At 33.0% G+C, this 26,221-nt stretch overlaps 1 protein-coding gene across 1 annotated transcript in view; it reads right to left on the bottom strand.

Moving 5' to 3' along the window:
• Nucleotides 1–26,221, bottom strand: part of LOC135124266 (hemicentin-2-like) — a 379,948-nt gene that overhangs the window by 10,348 nt on the left and 343,379 nt on the right. The window contains exons 10-13 of the mRNA XM_064049205.1: nt 14,826–15,122; nt 14,439–14,777; nt 6,718–7,068; nt 5,340–5,455 (exon numbers count right to left, since the gene is read on the bottom strand). Coding sequence (XP_063905275.1) covers nt 5,340–5,455; nt 6,718–7,068; nt 14,439–14,777; nt 14,826–15,122 — 1,103 coding nt within the window. The remainder of the gene's footprint in view (nt 1–5,339; nt 5,456–6,717; nt 7,069–14,438; nt 14,778–14,825; nt 15,123–26,221) is intronic.

Here is a 26,221-nt window from a genome sequence, read left to right as displayed (position 1 = left end):
TAAAAAAATTTGGGACCAGTGGTCGTCCGGCAAATAATTATAGGTACGAGGGAGCTAGAACGTGCGGACTGAGGAATAACTCGCTATCTACCTGTGGAGGTGCCCCAAAATCGGCTTTGAAGGAAGGACAGATAGTTTTAGTATTTGGAACTAAAAGGGAAAGCGAAATAAAATTGAAGTCAAGGTGGAAGAGCCTGAAGGAGCTGAAATTCCCACAGTGGTCATGAGCATTTGAAGGTCCTAATATTCTAATTGGACAAGCTTGCAAAGCTGTGGGTTATTCCAATAGGTCATGGATCTTGGAAAGTGAGCTGTGTGAGGTAGTTGACCCAATATAAAAACTGTATATTTGATCGGATTAGGTCAGGTAAGGTCAGGGTGTCTTCTTTTCCCTCTAAACGTCAAGCTATCGAATAAGCTATACATATGTGTAAGTGCTACTGACCATGGAGGCTCAAGGGCTAGTTTTGCGATTCCCTTCCAGGATTACTCGGTGTTTTCCTTTTTTTTTGCATTCAGCTCTTCCATATACCTTTTCTTTGGTCTTCCTTCCTTTTTTGTATATTCTTCACCAGTCTTTTTTCGGGAGTTTTTCGATGTGTCCCAGCCATCTTTTTCTCTGTAACCTGTTCCTTGTATGTGTCCATTACGTCTTCATTCAATCTTCTCCAGCCATTTTCTGTTCGTTTCCCATCAAATATCGTTCCCAAAACTTTCCTTTACACACCTTTCTAGCACCCGAATCAACAAATTTTGGGCCTGTATTCGTCCAGTAATAAGACAAAGAAATAACTTGTTATACACCGAAGTACCACAAAATCGGTTCTGAAGGTATTCTTCCGCATAATTCTAGTATTTGGGACTAAAAGGGAAGCCGATCTAAAGACTGGATTCATAGTGGAAGCGTCTAGAAGAATTGAAACTTCCACACTAATCACGGAATCGTGGGTATTTTAAGGTCCTAATATTCCAATTGGACATACTTGCTGAAAGTTGTGAGTTATCCCGAAAGATCAAGGATTCTGGCAGGGCAAATGTGTGGAGTAGAATCAATACATAGGACAGGACAGGTCAGGTTAGGTCAGGTTAGAGTGTCTTCCTTTTCTTCCCTCGGAACGTCAAGCCATCCAACAAGCTAGATGTATTTGAGTATATTCGAATGCGGAATCGCCCTAATTTGGAATATACGAGTACTAGGCTAGATATCCTCTAATATGGATTTCCAAAAACCCTTGTGGTTCTGGTTTTCAGGTTGAAAAAAGTGGGTTCGGATATTATGAAGATTCCCAGGTTCATCTTTCGGACTGCTATCATTGCTACTGGTTTGAGTTAATTCAATGGATGGCTTAAGTGCGTAGACAACCTTTCGCTAAGTCAGTTCCGCCTTTGTTAAGGTCGTTTCGAATGACGGGCCCCTAACCTGGGTGAATCCGAATAAAAAAATTTGGGACCAGTGGTCGTCCGGCAAATAATTATAGGTACGAGGGAGCTAGAACGTGCGGACTGAGGAATAACTCGCTATCTACCCGTGGAGGTGCCCCAAAATCGGCTCTGAAGAAAGGACCAGTTTTAGTATTTGGAACTAAAAAGGAAGGCGAAATAAAATTGAAGTCAAGGTGGAAGACTCTAAAAGAGCTCAAACTCCCACACTGGTCATGAGCATTTTAAGGTCTTAATATTGTAATCGGACAAGCTTGCAAAATTGTGGGTTATACCAATAGGTCATGGACCCTGGAAGGCTAACTGTGTGGGGTAGCCAATCCAATATATAGACTCTATATTTAGTCGAATCAGGTCAGGTAAGGTCAGGGTGTCTTCTTTTCCCTCTAAACGTCAAGCCCCCGAGAAAGGTATAAATATAATCGGGTATCTGGAAATTGACGAATTAACTCTCTGCTACGCTTTTAACAATCAACTGGTGAGCCCCGCCCACCCTTCCTCTCTTTTTTTTGTAGGTATCTCATTTGCCATAATCACTCTTATCTTAACAGGTACTAGCCCCGCCCACTCACCATTTCCATTCTTAGAAGATATGTCATTCTTCTCTTAGAAGGTTTCTCATTTGCCAAAATCTGTCTTATCTTGACAGCTACTAGCCCCGCCCACCCACCCTTTCTTTTCTTAGAAAGTATGTCATTGCCAAAAATCAGTTTTATCTTAGCAAGTAGTGATGAATAACTTTTACAAAAAATGATCAAAATTTGGAAATATTACGAGCTTATCAGCACAGGCAGGAATTTTGACCATCTCTAGTGTTTAGTTAGTTATGTTTTAATGGATTTGTCTATCTAGTACCTGCTAAGATAAAACTGATTTTGGCAAATGGCATACCCACTAAGAAAAGAGAGGGTGGGTGGGCGGGGCTAGTATCTGTCAAGATATGACTGATTTTGGCAAATGAGAAATCCATAAGAAAAGAGAGGGCGGGTGGGCGGGCCTAGTACCTGCTAAGACAAATCTGATTTTGGCAAATGACATACCCTCTAAGAAAAGAGAGACCGGGTGGGTGGGGCTAGCACCTGCTAAGGTAAGACTGATTTTAACAGATGACGTAAGACATTTAATTAATTTATTATAAGAAAAGACACTAGTGGCTTCAAAGCACTTTCAAATTCTTTCCAAATAGAAATATTTAGAACCTCAAGATTGTTTTAAATTTTCAAAAAAAAAAACTGGGTCCTAAAATTAACTCAAAAACAGGTCAGGTCAGAGTCATATTTTAAAAGTTAATGTTTAGTTGATTATGCTTTAATGGATTTTTCTTTTGTTGATTTTGCTTTTATTAATAATTTATAAATGTCTTATTAAATGTTTTTTTTTTGGTTTATTTAATAATGAAAAATAACAGCTTATTTTATTAATAATAATGCAGAACGATTAATGTCTAGGCGGATTTCAGTCATCATCGTTACTAACAAATCAGAGAGTAAGCCGGAGGTATTCACACATTAGGTGCGTGCAGTGTTGCCAATTTTACTTTTATAAAATAACGTTTTTTTCATAATCTACATCATAAAGAATTTGTTTTGTTATTTTTTTGGGGCTTCCGAAACCCGCGTATATAACGTACTGAAGAGTTAATACGCCATTTTCCAAACACCCGGTATATGTGTAAGTGCTACTGGCCATGGAGGCCAAGGGCTAGTTTTGCGATTCCGTTCCACTGTACTCGGTCTTTTGCTTTTTTGCATTCATCTCAGCGAACCTTTTCTTTGGTCTTCCTTCCTTTTTTGGGCCTTCTTTCCAGTATCTTCTTCACCAGTCTTTTTTTCGGAAGTCTTTCGATGTGTCCCAGCCACCTTATTCTCTGTAACCTGTTCCATGTACGTGTCCATTACTTCTTCATTCAGTCTTCTCCAGCCATTTTCTGTTCGTTTCCCTCCAAATGTCGTTCTCAAAACTTTTCTTTCCCACCTTCCTAGGACCCGAATCAACAAATTTTGGGCCTCCGGGAATAGGGCAAAGGAATAACTTGTTATACAGCCACCGAAGTGTCTTAAATTAACTCTCAATTTATTCTTCCACAGAATTCTAGTACTTGGGACTAAAAGGGAAGCCAATCTAAAGACTGGAAGAGTCTGGAAGAGCTGAAACTCCCATACTGATCACGGGATCGTGGATATTTTAGGGTCCTAATACTCCAATTGGACAAACTTGCTTCAAAGCTGTGGGTTATCCCAACAGGTTATGGATCCTGGGTGCGAGCTGGGCCAAGCTATTTGGGAAAAAGTTTAGACAAGAGACAAACAGGGTGACTTTGTGAGGCCTTGAAAAGTAATAGGTGGTTCTGGGGGCCAAGTTATTTGAAGATATTAGGTTGTAATAGGATGACTTTAAGGGCGGGATTTCCGATCCCCACAATATATTTTCGAGGAAGTCCTGTCTTCTATGAAGAAAAGGGTTAAGATAATATGAAATTTTCCACTAATACTAAATCGGATTCCAAGTAATAAGAAATAGTTGTAGTATTTGGGACTAAAAGAAAGGGGATCCTAATGTCCTAATCTTCCAATTAGACAGGCTTGCTTGCAAAGTTGTGTTATCTCAACCAGTTATTGACTCTAGGAGACGAGTTTTGTGGGATAGTTGACCCGATATATACTCTCTTAAGCCCAGCAAGTTCACATTCCCGTATAGTGGAGTGGGTGGGTGCAGGAGCAGCGGATAGGTTTTCCAACAACCTTGGGGTGTAGGGACTGGCTAATTCTTACTCAAACCTGAGTACTTCTACAAGTCATGGAAACTTGTGTCCAAGAAAACTTCCCTTATATTGCAAGTGGTCTGGTGATGTGTTTGTCGGGTGAGCAACATAATTTGTAATTGAGTCATTGCTGGAATTGAATCCGTACCTACGTCCCAGAAAAGTTTTTAACGAAATTAATTTTAATTGCTTAAAAGTCAAAAACTAAAATCCTTATAAACGAAATACAAATTATTTACATGCACTTTTATTAAAAATCTTATTAAAAAGTGTTCGCGATTTTGCTTTTATATTTGTCATTTTTGTCAGTGTGGTTTAATCACCGACATGCGAAATGTTTCCAAGGATGGCTGCGTTACAAATTATGTTGCTCGCTCGAACTGTCATTCTTGCTTCTCAAGATTGGGAGAGAATGGCGCCGAGGGTCCCACCCACGGGTTTCCCAGTCTGAGGATGTCCCTTTTCCACACTAATCGTGGGCTCCTTGGGGACCCACTTTGGGTTGGACTCCAGGGAGCATGGTGATGATCTTGGGGATCTCTTTGTCTTTCAGTTCGAAGACCTCGCACTATCTCTGGGAACGGGTGTCCCCAGAGAGATTATTACGATTACTAGCGTTATAATTATTAAAATTAATACAGAAAAACCTAGATCTAGTTAAACGTTCCAGAATCCATAGTCCCGAAATCCCGAATCTACTTTGAAAACGACGCTGCGTCCACACGTCCCGGAATTTGCGCCCGCAGCGCAACTCCCCCAAATCACTTTCCGTCTTGAACATTTTATACAAGTCAATTATCGTCGCCATTATTTTCCAACTGTAGCCGGTTAAGTCCCCCTCCCCGCCGCCCGACCGGTTTTTAACCGATCCGCAGCAGCAAACAAAGTCTAAACTTCCCCCTTGTTCGCATTTTAATTAATTGTGTTGTTATCGCAGTTCAGCGTACAAAATTTGTTGGGGGTGTAGCGTTCGCGAGTTCTGTTCTGGTTTTAATATTTATTGAAATTTTGCTACATCAGCTCGAGCGGTGAAGAGATCCGACACACGCACACATGTATACTGCATTATATAGTATATTCTCACAGGCGCTTGCACAGGAGTTATTTAATTAGAGGAACAGGTTGACGCTTTACTTACAAAGTTGGGGAACGTCGGGGGGCTTTGCTGCTGCTGCTGCCGATTCCGTTCTGCTCCTGAGGGGGTGAAAAGGGCATCAGGCCTCGGCAGCCCGGGGGGCGTCGTCGTGTCAGCACCTGTTAACGTTACACCTGTCTTATTTCTATGGAATTTATTGCGCTGCCACTAAACGCGAGAGTAATATGCGCTACAGAACAGACAAGATCGAAACAGGGATGATTGGTAGCAATTCCAAAACTGCGCTCCGGTGAAAGGGCGCACAAAAATGCTCTCGCAAACCTAGCAAAGGTTGGTTCACTCACATAACACAAATCTGGATGTCTGGGGTAAAAATTGAACACGGATTCATAAACCACATATGAAATATTATAGTAGCCAGTCGTTGATTGACAATTAGGTGAAACTAACTTCAGCTGAATCTTTCATATGTGGTTTTTCCATGCGTTTTTACTTCGTGTGCACCAGTTTACAGGTCTGATTAGTTCTGCTGTGCATCAAGTGCTCTTGGGTTGTGTTTTCTGAATCTGACTAGGCAAGCACCGGTTTGTGTTTTCAGTCCATATGAAGCGCAGTTGTAAAGTCCAAGTGCAGTAGTGGAATAGCTACGGGATTCTGATCTCTATAAACTGCTCAAATTCAAGGTTCGATTTAGTTCACGAACAAAATTGTCTCTGTATTCCAGTAAGAAAAGGTGAAATAAAAATGCACTCTCAATATAATAAAAAACGTTTATTCCTTAATCGATACAAAAATAACTGGGTTTTTTTAAGTGCCTCCACTTATCATCATATGCCTTGCATAATAAATAGTTTATTGTGCTGCCTGTACGGATAGTCTAATTTCGAAAGAATCCCTTAATAAAACTTTCCTACTGAAACTCGTTTCGCTGAAAAAACATGACGATACCATTCAGTAAATCAATATTAAATGTGGCACAAGATACTACAAGCGGTGCACGAGATCTCTAAGTGGCCCTCTATTTATATTTACATATCTCGCCTTGAGCAACAGTTGTAGTTTTGGCGGCTCAACTTCCCTAATACGGCCGATCCGACTCTTGTACAACGTATTTTATACGATCGGGGGCTTTGCGAGCCCGTTCTCCCCCGAAAATCCAAAAACGCCTCCCCCCACCACCCCACGCACGTCGCCGCCCCTATTTACGCATTTCCCGACCCACCCCGCCGAAATTTGCATTTTACGACCCTCCAAACTCCCCCGAGGCCGTCGAAATTTTCGACATCCATCACACCCCCGGAGTCAGCCCGCGCGAAGACAATCGCCCGGCCCCGATCAGGGAAGTCGCCGCCGCCGATACACACACGCGCTAGCTAGATTTTGCCGAAAGTGGTGAACGGATAGCGTATCGTGCACTCACCTCGGGGCGTGTTGAGTATATCTGGTTGCCTATCTACGGACGAGTTGGCGACGACGTGCGACTGCGGCGTCGTGCCGCAGTCCGCCGCCGGCTTGAGGGTGTAGGCGACGACGTAGCGGTTGTCGCCGGTGTTGATCTCCAGCATGGAGCCGGGGCGCGAGGACGCCTGCTGGCCGGGGACCTTCGGCTGCTTGGAGGGATCGAGCTGGTGGGAGCAGTGGGAGCCGCCGCAGTGGCGGTGCTTCCGGCGCACGGCGAGGACGACGATCAGCAGCACGGCGATGCCGAGGGTGAGGAGCGAGCCGGTGAGCAGGGCGGCGATGGGCAGGATGCTCATGCCGGTGCTGCCGTCTGCAAAAGTTAACTCACTTTATTATTTTATACCTTTGGAAAAATTTCCCTTTAAAAAAATTGTCTAACAATTGAGAATTTTTTCTTCAGTGACGTAGATCTCGACATGCTGATTTCAAAAATATAGCATGTTGATGGTCACGGAACAACATTTTCGAAAAAATATTGATATTTCAAGGGTCGATTCTGGAAAAACGGTTGCAGTTATCAAAGAAACGAAGTCGGAAGTGAGTTCTAGAGCTCGAAATGAGATATCCTCTAAGAAAATAGAGGGTGGGTGGGCGGGGCTAGTACCTGCTGAGATAAAACTGAACTTGGCAAATAAGATCCCACTAAGAAAATAGAGGACGCATGGGCGGGGCTAGTACTTGTTAAAATACCTAAAACCTCAAGATTGTTTAACTTAACTTGAAAGTATGAGAAATCTAAAAATCTAAAATTTTAAAAATTGAAAAATTAAAAAATGAAAAACTGAATAAAAAAAATGAATAGAAGGATTGAAAAATTGAGAAATAAAGACGTCGAATAATCCAAACATCGAAAAGTTGAGAAATAGAGAAATGGGGGAATAAAAAAAAACTAAAAATGTAAAAGTCCAAAGGTCAAAAAACACAAAAATTTAAATTTCAAAAATCGATTAACAATTGAAAATTTAGAAACGTCAACCAAATATTGATAAATTGAAAAAGCAAAAAATCAAGAAGTTGAAAATTTGGAGGCGCCAAAAATTGAAAAATCGAAAAAATCTAGAAATTGAAGAAATGAAATATTGAAAAATCTATGTATTGAAATAATCAAAAAATTGAAAAATTGAAAAATCGGGAAATTAAAATATTCAAAATTGAAAAATCCTGAAATTGACAAAATCCCAAAAGTCCCAAAAATGAAATGTTAAAAAATTGAGAATTTGAAAAATTGAAAAATTTTAGAAATCGAAACGAGATGTTGAGAAATCGAAAAATTCAAGTCCATATAAAAAGTTAAAAAACAAAAATAGAAACATGAAAACATAGTTAAAATCCAAAAATTAAAATGTCAAAGAAATGAATCGAAAAATTCAAAAATCGAGAAGCCGCAACATCAAAAAATCGAAAAATTGGAAAATTGAAACGATAAAAAATTGAAAAATTAAAAATCGAACGAAAAATCAAAAAAATTAAGGATTGAAATGGTGAAAAATCCCAAAGTGAAAATTGATAAAACAATAAATCGAAAAATCGAAAAAAAAAATGGAAAGAAAACTGAATGTATAAGATATCGAAAGGTCGAAAATTTTAAATATCGAAAAATTAAAAAATGAAAAACCTAAAAACTCGAAGAATTGAAAAACTGAAAAATTGAGAAATGAAGACCTCGAATAATCCAAACATCGAAAAGTTGAGAAATAGAGAAATGGGAGAATAAAAAAAAACTAAAAATCTAAAAATCCAAAGGTCAAAAAATACAAAATTTAAAATTTCAAAAATCGATTAATTGAAAATTTAGAAACGCCAACCAAATATTGGTAAATTGAAAAATTGAAAAAGTAAAAAATCGGCAAATCGGGACTCAAGAAATCGAAAAGTTGAGAAATCGAGAAATGGAAAAATCACAAAATAGAGAAATCTAAAAATCAAAAAACTGAAAAATCAAAAAAAAATCCAGAAATTGAAGAAATGAGATATTGAAAAATCTATGTATTGAAATAATAAAAAAATTGAAAGTCGAAACAATGAAAAATTGAAAAATCCTGAAATTGAAAAAATCTCAAAAGTCCCAAAATTGAAATGACCATTGGAAAAATTTCACTTTTAAAAAAGTTGTCTAAAAATTGTGAAAAAATTCAGGGATTTAGATCTCGACCTGCTGATTTCAAAAATATAAGGTGTTGATGGTCACGGAGCAACAATTTCGAAAGAATCTGTACGTAATGCGAATTTTTGAAAATTTCTAAAAATATCGATATTTCAAAGGTCGATTCTAGAAACACGGTTGCAGTTATCAAAGAAACGAGGCCGGAAGTGAGTTCTAGAGCTCGAAATGAGATATCCTCTAAGAAAAGAAAGGGTGGGTGGGCGGGGCTAGTACCTGCTAAGATAAAACAGAACTTGGCAAATAAGATCCCTCTAAGAAAATAGAGGACGCATGGGCGGGGCTAGTACTTGTTAAAATACCTAGAACCTCAAGATTGTTTAACTTAAATTGAAAGTATGCGAAATCTAAAAATCGAAAATTTTAAAAATTGAGAAATCAAGACGTCGAATCCTCCAAACATCGAAAAGTTGAGATATAGGGAAATGGGGGAATAAAAAAAAAACTAAAAATCTAAAAGTCCAAAGGTCAAAAAACACAAAAAATTAAATTTCTAAAATCGATTAACAATTGAAAATTTAGAAACGCCAACCAAATATTGACAAATTGAAAGTAAAAAATCAAGAAATCGAGATTCAAGAAATCGAAAAGTTGAGAAATCGAGAATTGGGAAAATCACAAAATAGAGAAGTCTAAAAGTCAAAATATCGAGAAATCGAAGAATTTGGAGGCGCCAAAAATTGAAAAATTGAAAAATCGAAAAAAACCTAGAAATTGAAAATCGAAACATTGAAAAATTGAAAAATCGGGAAATTAAAATATCCAAAATTGAAAAATCCTGAAATTGAAAAAATCCCAAAAGTCCCAAAATTGAAATGTTGAAAAATTGAGAATTTGAAAAATTGAAAAATTTTAGAAATCGAAACGAGATGTTGAGAAATCGAAAAATTGAAGTCCATATAAAAAATTAAAAAACAAAAATAGAAACATGAAAAAATAGTTAAAATCCAAAAATTAAAATGTCAAAGAAATGAATCGAAAAATTGAAAAATCGAGAAACTTCAACATCAAAAAATCGAAAAATTGGAAAATTGAAACGATAAAAAATTGAAAAATTAAAAATCGAACGAAAAATCAAAAAAATTAAAGATTGAAATGTTGAAAAATCCCAAAGTGATAATTGATAATCGAAAAATCGAAAAAAAATTGGACAATCAAAAAACTGAATGTATGAGAAATCGAAAGATCGAAAATTTTAAAAATCGAAAAATAAAAAAATGAAAAACCTAAAAAATCGAAGAATTGAAAAACTGAAAAATTGAGAAATGAAGACGTCGAATAATCCAAACATCGAAAAGTTGAGAAATAGAGAAATGGAAGAATAAAAAAAAAAACTAAAAATCTAAAAGTCCAAAGATCAAAAAATACAAAATTTAAAATTTCAAAAATCGATTAATTGAAAATTTAGAAACGCCAACCAAATATTGGCAAATTGAAAAATTGAAAAAGTAAAAAATCGAGAAATCGAGACTCAAGAAATCGAAAAGTTGAGAAATCGAGAAATGGGAAAATCACAAAATAGAGAAATCTAAAAGTCAAAAAGTCAAAATATCGAGAAATTGAGAAGTTGAAAATTTGGAGGCGCCAAAAATTGAAAAATCTATGTTTTGAAATAATAAAAAATTGAAAGTCGAAACATTGAAAAATTGAAAAATCGGAAAATTAAAAGATCCAAAAATTGAAAAATCCTGAAATTGAAAAAATCTCAAAAGTCCCAAAATTGAAATGACCATTGGAAAAATTTCACTTTTAAAAAAGTCGTTTAAAAATTGTGAAAAAATTCAGGGACAATTATATAGCGTGTTGATGGTCACGTAGCAACATTTTCGAAAAAATCGGTACGAAATGCTAATTTTTGAAAATTTCTAAAAATATCGATATTTCAACGGTCGATTCCAGAAAAATGGTTGCTGTTATCAAAGAAACGAGGCTGGAAGTGAGGTCTAGAGTTCCAAGTGAGATATCCTCTAAGAAAAGAGAGGGTGGGTGGGAGGGGCTAGTACCTGCTAAGATAAAACTGAACGTGGCAAATAAGATCGCTCTAAGAAAATAGAGGACGCATGGGCGGGACTAGTACTTGTTAAAATACCTAGAACCTCAAGATTGTTTAACTTAAATTGAAAGTATGAGAAATCTAAAAATCGAAAATTTTAAAAATTGAAAAATTAAAAAATGAAAAACCTAAAAAATCGAAGAATTGAAAAATTGAGAAATGGGAGAATAAACAAAAACTAAAAATCTAAACGTCCAAAGGTCAGGTCAGGTCAGGTCAGGTCAAAATACAAAAATTTAAATTTCAAAATTCGATTAACAATTGAAAATTTAGAAAAGCCAACCAAATATTGACAAATTGAAAAAGTAAAAAATCAAGAAATTGAGATTCAAAAAATCGAAAAGTTGAGAAATCTAGAAATGGGAAAATCACAAAATAGAGAAATCTAAAAGTCAAAATATCGAGAAATCGAGAAGTTGAAAATTTGGAGGCGCCAAAAATTGAAAAATTGAAAAAAAATCTAGAAATTGAAGAAATGAAATATTGAAAAATCTATGTATTGAAATAATCAAAAAATTGAAAATCGAAACATTGAACAATTGAAAAATCGGGAAATTAAAATATCCAAAATTGAAAAAATTCCAAAAGGCTCAAAATTGAAATGTTAAAAAATTGAGAATTTGAAAAATTGAAAAATTTTAGAAATCGAAACGAGATGTTGAGAAATCGAAAAATTGAAGTCCACATAAAAGATTAAAAAACAAAAATAGAAACATGAAAACATAGTTAAAATCCAAAAATTAAAATGTCAAAGAAATGAATCGACAAAATGTAAAATCGAAAAATCGCAACATCAAAAATTCGAAAAATTGGAAAAAATTGAAAAATTAAAAATCGAACGAAAAATCAAAAAAATGAAGGATTGATTGAAATGGTGAAATATCCCAAAGTGAAAACTGATAAATCAATAAATTGAAAAATCTAAAAAAAATTGGACAATCAAAAAATCGAAAGATCGAAAGTTTTAAAAATCGAAAAATTAAAAAATGAAAAACCTAAAAATTCGAAGAATTGAAAAACTGAAAAATTGAGAAATGAAGACGTCGAATAATCCAAACATCGAAAAGTTGAGAAAAAGAGAAATGGGAGAATAAAAAAAAATTAAAAATCTAAAAATACAAAATTTAAAATTTCAAAAATCGATTAATTGAAAATTTAGAAACGCTAACCAAATATTGGCAAATTGAAAAATTGAAAAAATAAAAAATCGAGACTCAAGAAATCGAAAAGTTTAGAAATCGAGAAATCGTGAAGTTGAAAATTTGGAGACGCCAAAAATTGAAAAATTAAAAAATCAAAAAAAATCTAGAAATTAAAGAAATGAGATATTGAAAAATCTATGCATTGAAATAATCAAAAAATTGAAAGTCGAAACATTGAAAAATTGAAAAATCGGAAAATTAAAAGATCCAAAAATTGAAAAATCCTGAAATTGAAAAAATCTCAAAAATCCCAAAATTGAAATGACAATTGGAAAAATTTCACTTTAAAAAAAGTTGTCTAAAAATTGTGAAAAAATTCAGGGATTTAGATCTCGACATGCTGATTTCAAAAATATATGGTATTGATGGTCACAGAGCAACATTTTCGAAAGAATCGGTACGAAATGCTAATTTTTGAAAAATTCTAAAAATGTCGATCTTTTAACGGTCGATTCTAGAAAAATGGTTGCAGTTATCAAAGAAACGAGGCCGGAAGTGAGTTCTAGAGCTCGAAATCTACAAGAAAATGCATTTAGTTAAGTATCGAAAATTTAAAAAATTGGCCGAAATAGGAAAAAATTCACTTTTAAAAAAGTTGTCTAAAAATTGTGAAAAAATTCAGGGACGTAGATCTCGACATGTTGATTCCAAAAATATAAGGTGTTGATGGTCTCAGAGCAACATTTTTGAAAGAATCGGTACGAAATGCCAATTTTTGTAAATTTCTAAAAGTATCGATATTTCAAGAGTCGATTCTGGAAAAACGGTTGCAGCTATCAAAGAAAGGAGGCCAGAAGTGAGTTCTAGAGTTGGAAATCTACAAGAAAATGTATTTAGTTAAGTATCGAAAATTTCAAAAATTGGCCGAAATTTGAAGAAGGGGGAACAATTGAAAATATTTCACTTTTAAAAAACTTGTCTAAAAATTGTTAAAAAAATCAAGGACGTAGATCTCGACATATTGATTACAAAAATATAGGGTGCTGATGGTCACGGAGCAACATTTTCGAAAGAATCGGTCCGAAATGCGAATTTTTGAAAATTTCTAAAAATATCGATATTCGCTGGATTTCAAATAATGATTCGGTTGTCAAAAAATTTCACATTTCTATTATGGTCAAACCGGCTTGAGAGAGTGTATATCGGGTCAACTAGTCCACAAAACTCGCTTCCCAGGGTCCATAACCTGTTGCGATTGTCCACAACTTTTCATGCAAGCTTGTCCACATGGAAGCTTAGGACCTTGAAATGCTTACGACCGTGATCAGTGTGGGAATTTCAGTTCTTCCAGATTCTTCCATATAGATTTCACTCTTTAGATGGGCCTCGCTTTTAGCCCCAAATACTACAACTATCTGTTGTTTTTCCTGTTTGTTCAGTTCCAAGGATGATTCGATTACAAATTATGTGGCACGCCCGATCCAACCAAGAAACTTCTGAACTGACCTGACCTGAGTTGATTTGATCTGAGCTGAGCTGACTTGACCTGAATAACCCGTTCTTTTTTTGATTTCAGAGGAGGAGAAAATACTGTTTCCCAGCATTTCAGAGAAGACATACGGATTTAACTCAGCGATACAACCAAGAAATTTCTGAAGTTCTGCCATCACTCACGAGCTATTAATGTTAAATTCGTCAGTCATTTAAAACTTACAGCTCGGTTTAAGACCATTCGACACTTAAAGTTAGCGTACGACATCAACTTTAAGTAAATATTGGTCCAGAGCTAATTGAACTTCACCATACCACTAAAATCGAATAATTTAAAAATTTATTACGTTTAAAAGTTTTCGAGTAATCCGTGTCGACACTTCCCTACAATTATATGAACTTTCGAGAATTCAGGCCAAAAAAACTTCCGTGACCACCTCTCCCTACGCTAATAAAATTTATTCCAGAATTCAGTTCTTTGTAGTACGCTAAACGACTCGATCGTGCCATTAAAAAATCCACACACACACACTAGGCGGCACTCCCTTGTGCTGCAATTCACCGTGTATTGATTGAACATAATGCAGCGCCTTTATTGTGTGGCTTGATTTTCTTGGCGTGCGAGAGTTAGCATACAAAAGTCGAAAGCACAAAGGATCTTCTCAGACTGGGTTAGTAGGGCAAAAGCAAGATTTCCCCCTTTTTTGGAACCGAGGCTTGTGCACGAGAGCGGCAAGATTAAGTGAACAGTGAAGAGAACAAATTTTCGGTTTATTATTAATGGTCACGAGAATGTCGCTTTATTAGAAATTTACTTGAAAATCGCTGTTTACCTGTACGTTTCTCGGCATCATTCAGCATGATGTCCTCGAGCACGAGCTTCTCGCTGCGCCCCTTCGCGTTCTGTGCGTACACCAAGATGCGCAGCGACGGAGGAAACCCCTCCCCCGTCGGCGGCAGCATCTCCCCCAGGTCCAAGCGGAAGACTGGCGAGTCCGTCTCAGTACTACTCAGATTAAGCCGCAGCCTCATGGTGTAGGCGTCGTAGGCCTCGAGGATGAACCTCTGGGGAAGACCTCCGTCGTACCCGGCCCGGCACTCCACCTCCAAGACGTCGGACGTGTGGTTGGTGGCGGCGCGCAGCGTGCAGTTCGTCAAGGGACTGGGTTTCGCTACAAAAACACAGTCACCATTTTACACCCCACTTCCACGTTACTCACCTGCAGGAACTACTTGGAAGACGCACGGTTCGGCTTGCCTCCCTATCGAGTTGCTGCCCCAGCACGTGAGAGTGCCGTAGTCCCGCTGCGACGCGGGGGTGTACATGAGCTCGCTCACGTTGCCCACCGACGTGGAGAAGCGCTTGGAGTCGACGTCGAAGCTCTCGCCGCTGTTGTTGAACTGCCACTCGAAGGTGATGTCGATGGGGTCGGCGGTCACGTGGCAGCGGACCTTGAGGACTTCGTCGAGGGAGGCGCCGATGACTGTCATTTCGGTGTCGCGGCAAACGGGGGCGTCTGGAATGAGAGCGGGTTGCAGACATAGATATGCATTTATGTCGGCTTGGGGAGATGCATGTCTATTGAAAGCGAGCGGCGGCACCCGAGGGATATTAAATCTCTGGTGCAAGTCGAGTTTGGAATTACGGGAGAGTTCGTGATGACTGTATTAAAGTTTCTGGTTGACAGACACTTTTTGAGCGTGAGCTGTCTGTCTGTCGTCTGTGCCAATTTTTGTTAATAGAGACAATCTCCAAAACTAATGGGTCGATTGTTGTCAAATTTTGTATGTAAAATGTATTTAGGTGGTAAAACGCTAACCAGAATTTCCACCACCAATGGGATGGCGTCACCTCCAAAATTACAATAATGTATATTTTTTTAATTATATAAAATAAGATATTCCTGCACTTGTGGTGGTACGTAAAATATTTTGCAATTTAACTTTGAAACTGCACAACCGACTGCTCTGAAATATTGCAAACGTTTTAAGGTTAACATAGTCGTGGTAAATCGTTAATCGAAATTTATTCGTTTGTCCTCTCCCAAAAATTGATGAGCTCATCTCAAAATTTTGCTTAATAAATCCTCTTTAAAATATGCAAATATTTTGACTGTTTATAACCCTTATATTGTCATAAAAAATAAAAATCGCAAGATCAGATCTTACAATTTTTCGAAAAATCTGGATTAATTACTTTCGACGAATTTTTAGTTTTCCTCAATTTTTCAGGTCCTTGATTTTAATTTTTCATTTCTTCGATTTTTGAATGTTCTTTTGCTCGATTTTATTTTATAGCACAATTTTCTGTTTTTTCATTTCCTGTATTTTTTCAATGTTTCTTCGGATTTTATAATTTTTTAAAATTTTTCAAATTTTCATTTTCAAATTTGTAATTTTTAAACTTTCAGTTATCCGATTTTCTGATTTCCTTAATTTTCAATATTTTGATTTTCTAATACATTGCCCAATCGGAAGAGCGGAAAATCGAAAAATTATAGAATCTTTAAAAATGTACAGTCGACAAACTGAAACATTGAGAGATCGAAAAAGCAAAAATTGAAAAACTGGAAAATTCAATAGATGAAAAAGTTAGAAAATCGAATAATGGAAAAATGAAAAAAAAAATTAAAATCGTAAAATTAAAAAAGCAACATACATATTTTAAAGTGTTACATATTTAAAATGGAAACTAGAAAACTTACAAATCAAAAATTGAAGATAGAGGAAATTAAAAAATCTAAAGGCTGAAAAATTGAAAACCGGAAAATTGAAAAATACAAAAACTGAAAAATTCATACTGAAAGAACAAGAAATTATAAAATCTCCATCATTGAAAAACCAAGAAATTGAAAAAATAAAGAAAATAGAAAACAGTAACAAAAAATTGAAGACACGAAAAATTGAAAAATCGAAAAATTAAAACGTCCATAAGTTGGGATAAAAATTTGAAAATGAAAATCCTGTCTTAAAATTGAAAAAACAAAACAATAAAAAAAATAAATAAAAAATTCCAAATCGAAAAATTGAACAAGTGAAAAGTTGTAAAAATAAAAAAATTAAAAATCTAAGCGAAAAATTGCAAACCGAAAATTTTAAGAAATGAAAAACTGAAGAAAGAAAAAATGAAAAACTGAAAAAATTCTAAAATCGCAAATTGAAACGTGAAATATTTTAAAAATTGTTACCTATTTAAAATGAAAACGAGAAAACTTATAAATAGAAAATTGAAAACATGAAAAATTGAAAAACCAAAAAATTGCAAAATCTAAAAGTTGAAACATCTAAAACTTGGAATATCGAAAAATGAAAACTCGAATTGAAAAAACAAAGTATTAAAAAATCGAAACGAAAAATTGCAAATAAAAAATCTGAAGAAACAAGAAATGATAAAAATGATGAAATATCGAGAAATTGAATAACTGAAAAAATTAGAAAATCCAATAATCGAACAATTAAAAAATTCTTAAATCGCAAAATTGAAAGGTTATATATTCTATTTAAAATGAAAACTAGATCCCTTACAAATCAAAAATTGAAGTTAAGAGAAATTAGAAAATCTAAAGGGTGAAAAATCTAAAAATGAAAAAATTTCACATTGAAAGAAAGAGAAATTATAAAGTCAGAACACTGAAAAAAAAAAACGAAAAATTGAAAAAATAAAGAAACTAAAAAACAAACAAAAAATTGAAGACACGAAAAATTCGAAAACCGAAAAATTGCAAGATCAAAAAAGTTAAAACGTCCAAAAGTTGGAAAAAGTGAAATCTCTAAGAGTTACATATCTTAAAATTGAAAAATAAAAAAAAAGTAAAATAAAAATAGAAAAATTGAAAATCGAAAACTATAAATTTTAAATAAAAAAATTGCAAAGTCTAAAAACTGAAGAAATAAAAAAATGAAAATCTGAAAAATCGCAAATCAAAAATTGAAGAAAAATTATAAAATCGAAACAAAAATTGCAAATCGATAAATCGAAAAATTAATAATTGAAAACTGGAGAAACTCAAATCGCAAAAAGTGCAAAATCTAAAAGCTGGAATATTTCACCTTGAAAGAAAATGAAATTATAAAATCAGAAAATTGAAAAGCCGAAAAATTGAAGACATAAAAAATTGAAAAATCGAAAATTTGCAAAATCTACAAGTTCGAAAATCTACAAGTTGGAAAATCGAAACATCGAAAAATTTGAAAATGAAAACTCGAAGAGTCACATGTCTTAAAAATAAAAAAATAAACAATAGAAAAATTGCAAATCGAAAAATTAAAAAAACGAAAAATAGTAAAAATAAAGAAAATAAAAAACCGAAACTAAAAATTGCAAATAGAAAATTTGAGGAAATGAAAAACTGAAGAATCGAAAAATTGAAAAATTAAAAATTGAAAAACTGGGAAATAACTGAAAAAATTAGAAAATCCAATAATCGAACTTATTAAAAAATTCTAAAATCGCAAAATTGAAAAGCGATATATTCTAAATATTGTTACACATTTAAAATGAAAACTAGATCCCTTACAAATCAAAAATTGAAGATAAGAGAAAGTAGAAAATCTAAAGGCTGAAAAATCGAAAAATGAAAAAATTTCACATTGAAAGAAAGAGAAATTATAAAGTCAGAACACTGAAAAAAGAACCGAAAATTTGAAAAAATAAAGAAACTAAAAAACAAACAAAAAATTGAAGACACGAAAAATTCAAAAACCGAAAAATTGCAAGATCAAAAAAGTTAAAACGTCCAAAAGTTGGAAAAAGTGAAAACTCGAAGAGTTACATATCCTAAAATTGAAAAAATAAAAAAAAAAGTAAAATAAAAATAGAAAAATTGCAAATCGAAAACTGTAGAAATTTTAAATAAAAAAAAATGCAAAATCTAAAAACTGAAGAAATAAAAAAATGAAAATCTGGAAAATCGCAAATCAAAAATTGAAGAAAAATTATAAAATCGAAACAAAAATTGCAAATCGATAAATCGAAAAATTAATAATTGAAAACTGGAGAAACTCAAATCGCAAAAAGTGCAAAATCTAAAAGCTGGAATATTTCACCTTGAAAGAAAATGAAATTATAAAATCAGAAAATTGAAAAGCCGAAAAATTGAAGACATAAAAAATTGAAAAATCGAAAATTTGCAAAATCTACAAGTTGGAAAATCGAAACATCGAAAAATTTTAAAATGAAAACTCGAAGAGTCACATGTCTTAAAAATAAAAAAAATAAACAATAGAAAAATTGCAAATCGAAAAATTAAAAAACGAAAAATAGTAAAAATAAAGAAAATAAAAAACCGAAACTAAAAATTGCAAATAGAAAATTTGAGGAAATGAAAAACTGAAGAATCGAAAAATTGAAAAATTAAAAATCGAAAACTCGAGAAATTTTAAATTGAAAAATTGCAAAATCTAAAAAGTGAAGAAACAAAGAAATGAAAATCTGAAAAATCACAAATCAAAAATTGAAGAAACCAAAAACTGAAAAAAACTAAAATTGAAAAAACAAAGAAAACAAAAACCAGAAACAAAAAATTGAAGACATGAATAATTGAAAAATCGAAAAATTGCAAAATTTAAAGTTGAAACATCCAAAAGTTGGAAAATCGAAAAATTGAAAAATTGAAAAATGAAAACTCAAAGAGATACATATCTTAAATTTGAAAATTAAAAAAAAAAAAAACAGAAACAAAAATAAAAAACCGAATCTAAAAATTGCAAATCGAAAATTTGAAGAAACCAAAAACTGAGAAAACTGAAATTGAAACAACAAAAAATTCTAAAATCGAAACATTGCAAAATCAAAAAATTGAAAAAATAAAAAAAAACAAAAACCAAAAACGAAAAAGTGAGGATATGAAAAATTGAAAAATCGAAAAATTGCAAAATCTAAAAGTTGAAACATCCAAAAGTTGCTCAATTGAAAAATTTAAAAATGAAAACTCGAAGAGTTACATGTCTTAAATTTGAAAAAGAAAATAAAAAATAGAAACATTGCAAGTCGAAAAATTGTAAAAATAAAAAACCGAAACAATGAAAAAGTTTAGAATCGAAAAATTGCAAAAACTAAAAACTGAAGAAACAAAACTTGAAAAAACTGAAATTGAAAAAACAAAAATTTAGAAAATCTAAACATTGAAATATAAAGAAAATAAAAAACCGAAACGAAAAATTGCAATCGAAAAATTAAAAATTGAAAACTCGAGAAAGTCAAATTGAAAAATTATTGCAGTATCTAAAAACTGAAGAATTTCACTTTGAAAGAAAGAGAAATTATAAAATCCGAGCATTGAAAAGCCGAAAAATTGAAAAAATAAAGAAAATAAAAAACAAACACATCAAATTATAAACCAATAATTGAAGACTTGATAAATTGAGAAACTGAAAAGTTGAAAAAACCAAAAATTGAAAAAAATGAAAAATTACAAAATCTAAAAGTTGAAACATCAAAAAGTTGGAAAATCGAAAAGTTGAAAAATTTAAAAACGACAACTCAAAGAGTTACATATATTAAAATTGAAAATAGAAAAAAAAAACCGAAACTAAAAATTGCAAATCGAAAATTTGAAGAAACCAAAAACTGAGATAACTGAAATTGAAAAAACAAAAAATTCTAAAATCGAAACATTGCAAAATCAAATAATTGAAAAAATAAAGAAAACAAAAACCAGAAACGAAAAAGTGAGGATATGAAAAACTGAAAAATCGAAAAATTGCAAAATCTTAATGAAACTTCCAAAAGTTGGCAAATTTAAAAACTGAAAAATTTAAAAATGAAAACTCGAAGAGTTACATGTCTATGTTTAACATTGCAAGTTGAAAAATTGTAAAAATAAAAAACTGAAAAAATGAAACAGTTTAGAATGGAAAAATTGCAAAAGCTAAAAACTGAAGAAATAAAAAAATATGCAAAATTGAAAAATCGCAAATCAAAAATTGAAGAAACGGAAAACTGAAAAAACTGAAATTGAAAAAACAAAAATTTAGAAAATCGAAACTTTGACAAAATAAAGAAAATAAAAAACCGTAACGAAAAATTGCAAATCGAAAAATTAAAAGTTGACAACACGCGAAAGTCAAATTGAAAAATTATTGCAGTATCTAAAAACTGGAGAATTTCACTTTGAAAGAAAGAGAAATTATAAAATCAGAACATTGAAAATCCGAAAAATTTAAGACATGAGAAATTGAAAAAACGAAAAATTGAAAAATTTAAAAATGAAAATTCGAAGAGCTACATGTCTTAAATTTGAAAAAAAAGATGCATTGCAAAAAAAAAATTAGAATAGAAAATTTAAAAATTGAAAATTCGAGAAAATTTAAATCGAAAAATGGTAAATGCTAAAAAACTGAAGAAACAAAAAATGAAAAATTGAAAGATGGCAAATCAAAAACTGAAGAAACGAAAAACTGAAAAAACCGAAATTGAAAAAACAAAAATTTAGAAAACCGAACCATGGAAAAAAGGAAAATAAAAAACTGAAACAATAAATTGCAAATCGAAAAATCGAAAATTAAAAATTGAAAATTAGAGAAACTCAAATCGAAAAATTGCTTAAAAACTGAAAAATTTGAAAGTTGGAAAATTGAAAAACTGAAAAATTCAAGCCAAAAAAGCTGCGGAAGTGTTATTTAAGCCACTGGTCTGTTGGGCTACACTTCAGAGGCGAAGGAAGTTCTGTCGACATAACCTTGCACTAATTTTTCTACAGATGTGACTTAATGGTTTGACATTCATGTGGCTCAGATAAAACTCCGCGCCCTGGTATCTTGAAAACGGATACAAATATTGAAATTCGGTAAACGCTATTGTTTTTAGCTTAACGACACAGGACGCAATTGCAGAAAGTACCATTAGTACTTGCGTTTGCTAATTGCTGCAGAACGTCTCAAACTGCGTCCAATTGAGTGAGCTCCAGCTCGTTCAAGGGAAAACAACTATCGGAAGTAACTCAGACAAGATATTGATTTCTCCTGGCTTGATGATTTGGAAGTTTTAATTGCCTTTATTTAAATAAGTAAGTGGAAGGATGTTGGTAAGTTTTAAACTTCTAATAGAAAACTTGCATGAAATTTCCACAACATCAAAACCGCAACTCTGTTAAATTAAATCAACATATCAGAATTGCAGAGTTTGTGTACAATTAATTATTATGCTTTCAGTTAGCGAAATGTCAGTTTATGAAAATAAACAAGCTCTATTTACTGAAACGATTTTACCGCACAGTAAAAAGACTAGGGTTACTCGATATTCAAGTTTTTCACATATGGTACGATGCTTATTGCTGCCATTAGAAAATTAAAAACTACATAACGGGTAAAAATATTTACGTTTGTCGGCTGGCAAATAACCTTCAATAGATTGAATCTAGGAAACGGTAAGAAAAGGTGTTCTACGCGCTCAAAGTAAATTAACCGGACTTCGCAGAAACCCTGAAACAACCTTTGATGGTTCACTCGTGTGTACGTGAAAGTAAGCTTATCAATATTTTTCATTAATTTTCCTAACCAAACGACCGAAAACCTTTCACAACCCTCAGAACGGAAGCCGGGACGGCCGCGATTTCAATTTACCTTCTCTCGTCATTTTTCAATTCTTCGGTAATAGGTTCTATTTCAGATCATAACACAAACAAGACCAATACAAGAAAGCGACCATTCAGCGCACATGAACATCCAATATATGACGATAATTGCATCATTCCTGCACAGTTTTAATAAAAAAATATGTATTCGAAATGAATGCAGTTCTCAACGTTAATTGCATAAAGCAAAACGCTTTTATCTCCCCGTCCGCATTTTCCAAAACTGTCCTTCGTCCCTCCATCTGTAAAAAATCGGAAATTATCTGGCGCTCCACCTGCGAATGCTCCCGCGTTATTAATGTTTTTTCCAAGGGCAATAACGGCGTCAGCACGTTGCGGTGCGCCCCCTTTTCCCATAAAATAAAAGCGAAAACAACAGCGCCAGGGCCGAGCACCCCGACACACAAAAAAAATCATCGCGAATGAAAGCCGTCGAGCATAAATTCGCCGTTTGAAAACGATACTGTTGATCCGCACCAGATTGTTTGTAAACATGTATATCGTTTTCACGCATGGGTCGGCGCGTCGGGGGTGACTTCGGGGGGATTGACGCCGGGTATCGGTCCAACGATGTCAATTGTAAAATTACGTTTCGTAATTTTTAAATCGGGATGCTGCAGTATTAAATAAAAAATAAAAGCGGATTCATAAACCACACATATATTATACGTATTTTAAAGGTTAATTTTCAAGTTTGCACAAATGTTCCACTGGGATACATTACGTTGAACTACCTCCAATAAAAGTTTCATATTATTGTAAGTTGCATTTAGTTGTATCGACTGGTTTTAAATTTCCGCTATGAGGTCGGGTTGTCTTTAGAGACCGCTGTGACAAATCGATGCATTGGATGGATTATTTTGTTGTTTTAGCTCTTGAAAGAAGCTAATAAAATGACGAAAAAGGATCGTGAAATCATTAACTCTACTAGAGTATGCTTTTAAGTTATTATTTCGTGATGCGTATTCATGTACAATCGCACGCAAATGTTTTGAGCCTATGGGCGGATCGTTTTTGCCTGCCCTCACCGAAGAAGGCGGTCCAAATCCTTCAAGGGCAGCATTTGTAGGTAGGCTCAAACTACAACGAAATTCACATTTTACCCTATAAAATTTTATTGACAATAACGGGACGGACAGTAGTTCTATATACATTTGGTAAGAAATATTTATGGCTCACATCAGTACTCTCGAATTTGTCGGAGAAGATTTAGCAGGTAGTTGTTCCCATAAAATAATGGTCACTTTCGTTCGTGAGTAACGATGGTCCGGACATGAATTATTTTGCTTTCTAACATCTTTCGACCAATTGTTCCGTATAAAAAATTTCATCACTTTTTCAAACAAAATACTCTTAAAAAAAAAAACGATATTGTCGTTGAGTGACATGTAACTGGCATAATAATAAAAACGTGCCATTTTTGTTAACTGATAGTTTTTTCATGAATGTCGCAAAATTATTAAATTTGTCTAATCATCCCCACCAATGTGATGACGTCACTTCAAATTTATGCATATTAAATGGGTTTTAAATTGTATACAGTAACATAGTCCTACACATGTAGTTTACGACTCCGTGTTGAGTTTTTATCCAAAACGTCCAGATTTTTGGAAAAAAAATCAAAATTATAAAACAATATTTTGCAATTTAATTTTGAATTTGCAAAATCGAATACTTTGAAATCTTGCAGATGTTTTAAAATCATGATAAACATGATACATTTTTAATTAAAATATATTTGCTTATCCCCTCTAAAAAATTTATGACGTCACCTCAAAATTTTGCAGAATAAATCCTATCTTAAATGTATAAAATATGATGAGTTTTATACTTGTGATTTATCACTGCATTCATATTTTATAGATTTGGTTATACAGGGTGTCTCAAAAAAGTTAATGACTGAGTCAATTTATTTTATTGAAGAAATCAAGAATAGCAAAACTGAATACTTTGAAATATTGTATATGTTTTGAAGTTTTTGTAAGCATGGTAACTCTTTCGAAAATTTGATTAATCAAATATGCGCAAAATCAAAAATCGGAAAAACTGAAATTCACTAATGCAAAAAACAGAAAATCGAAAAATACAAATCGTAAAAATCGAAAATCTGAAAATGGCTAATCAAAAAATCGAAAATTCAATGAATCAAATACCTAGGTCGATCGAAAAGTGGAAATTCACAAACCTCAAAAATCGAAAAATCGAAAATTGAAAAACGGGAAAATCAAAAAATCGAAAAGTCAAAAATTTGTAATATTGAAAATTAAAAAAATCGAAAACAAAAATAAAAAAATCGGAAATTAAAATAATCAAAATATATAAAGTAAAAACAATTGCAAAGCCTAAAAACTGAAACGAACAGAAAAATCGAAAAAGCAAAAAATTGGAAAAACAAAAATTCGAAAAATCTAAAATCGAAAAAGTGGAAAATGGAAAATCTGAAAAAAGAAACTTGAAAATTCTGAAAATTGGTAAATCGAAAACCAAAAAATCGGAAAGTAACAAAATCTAGTCCAACAGTTGCGAATGGAAAAATTGAAAAACCGAAAATTCTAAAAATCGACAATGGACAAATTGAAAATCGCAAAATTTAAATTGAAAAATTGAACATAGAAAAATCGATGAATTGAAAAATCGAAAACTCGACTACTCAAATTTTTTAAAAATCGAAAAATCATAAAACTGAAAAATCCAAAATTCTAATCATCGAAAGTCTGAAAACTGAAAATCGAAAATTCTGAAAAGCGGAAAATAGAATATCGAAAAATTTAAAATCAAAAATTCGAAAAATCAAAACCGAAAAATTCAAAGATTTAAAAAGAAAATCGAAAAATCAAAAATCTGAAAATTGAAACTCGAAAATTTGGAAAATCGAAAAGTAAAAAAATTGAAGTCTAAAAGCTGACGAACAGAAAAATCGAAAAATCGTAAAATCAAAAATTGGAAAATCGAAAACTGGAAATTGAAAAATCGAAAATCGGAATATCGATAATCGACAAATTAAAAAACCGAAAAATCGAAAAATTAAAAAATCGGAAATCGAAAAATGAAAAAAAAAAACGAAAATTCAAAAATCGAATAATCCGAAACTAAAATAATAGAAAAGTGGAAAAGTAAAAATTGCAAAGTCTCAAAACTGACGAACATAACAATCGAAAAATAAAAAAAAATCGAAAAATATCTAAACATGGAAAATCGAAAAATCGAAAATCGGAAAATGGAAAAACCGAAAAATCGAAAATCGAAAACTCGAAAAATCGATGAAACAAATACTCGAAAAAGCGAAAAGTCAAAAAATTGCAAGGCCTAAAAATTGAAAAATCAAAAAATCGAAAAAATGAAAATCGAAAAAACGACGATCGAAAAAAAATCAAAAAATCGAAAAGTGGAAAATCGGAAAGTAACAAAATTGAAATCTAAAAGCTGTAAATTGCAGAACCATAAAAACTGAAACAAACAGAAAAATCGAAAAACCACAAAAGCGGAAAAACGAAAATCGAAAAATCGCGAATCGAAAAATCGTAAAATCAGAAAATAGAAAATCGAATAATCGAAAGTTGAAAAATCGAAGGTCGAAAAATAAAACAACCGAAAAATCGAAAAATTTTATGAAAATGGAAAAATCGAGATAAGAAGAATTAAAAAACCGGAAAATTGAAAAATCGGAAATCGAAGAATTAAAAACGTAAAATCGAGAATTCAAAAATCAAAAAAATCGGAAAGTAAAATATAATCGAAAAATGCAAAAAAATTGCAAAGTCTAAAAATTGACGAACAGAAAAATCAAAAAATCTAAAAATGGAAAGTCGAAAAATCGAAAATTGAAAGAATGGCAAATTAAAAAATCGAAACACCGAAAAATCAAAAAAACGAAAAATTAAAAAATCGAAAAACGAAAAAACTGAAAACTCGAAAAATCAAAATACCGCAAATTTGAAAAATCAGAAAATTAGAAAGTAATAAAATCGAAAAGTTGATAGAAAAATGGAAACCGAAAAATCTAATTCGATGAAACTGTTGGTCGAAAAAACGAAAAATCGAAA

This window comes from Zophobas morio, unplaced genomic scaffold (assembly GCF_036711695.1).
Source record: "Zophobas morio isolate AGI-343-1 ecotype UQ-CSIRO unplaced genomic scaffold, CSIRO_AGI_Zmor_V1 ptg000007l, whole genome shotgun sequence".
NCBI classification, from domain to species: Eukaryota; Metazoa; Arthropoda; class Insecta; order Coleoptera; family Tenebrionidae; genus Zophobas; species Zophobas morio.
Note: the sequence above shows the minus strand (reverse complement) of the source record. Positions and strands in the feature narration are given on the sequence as shown.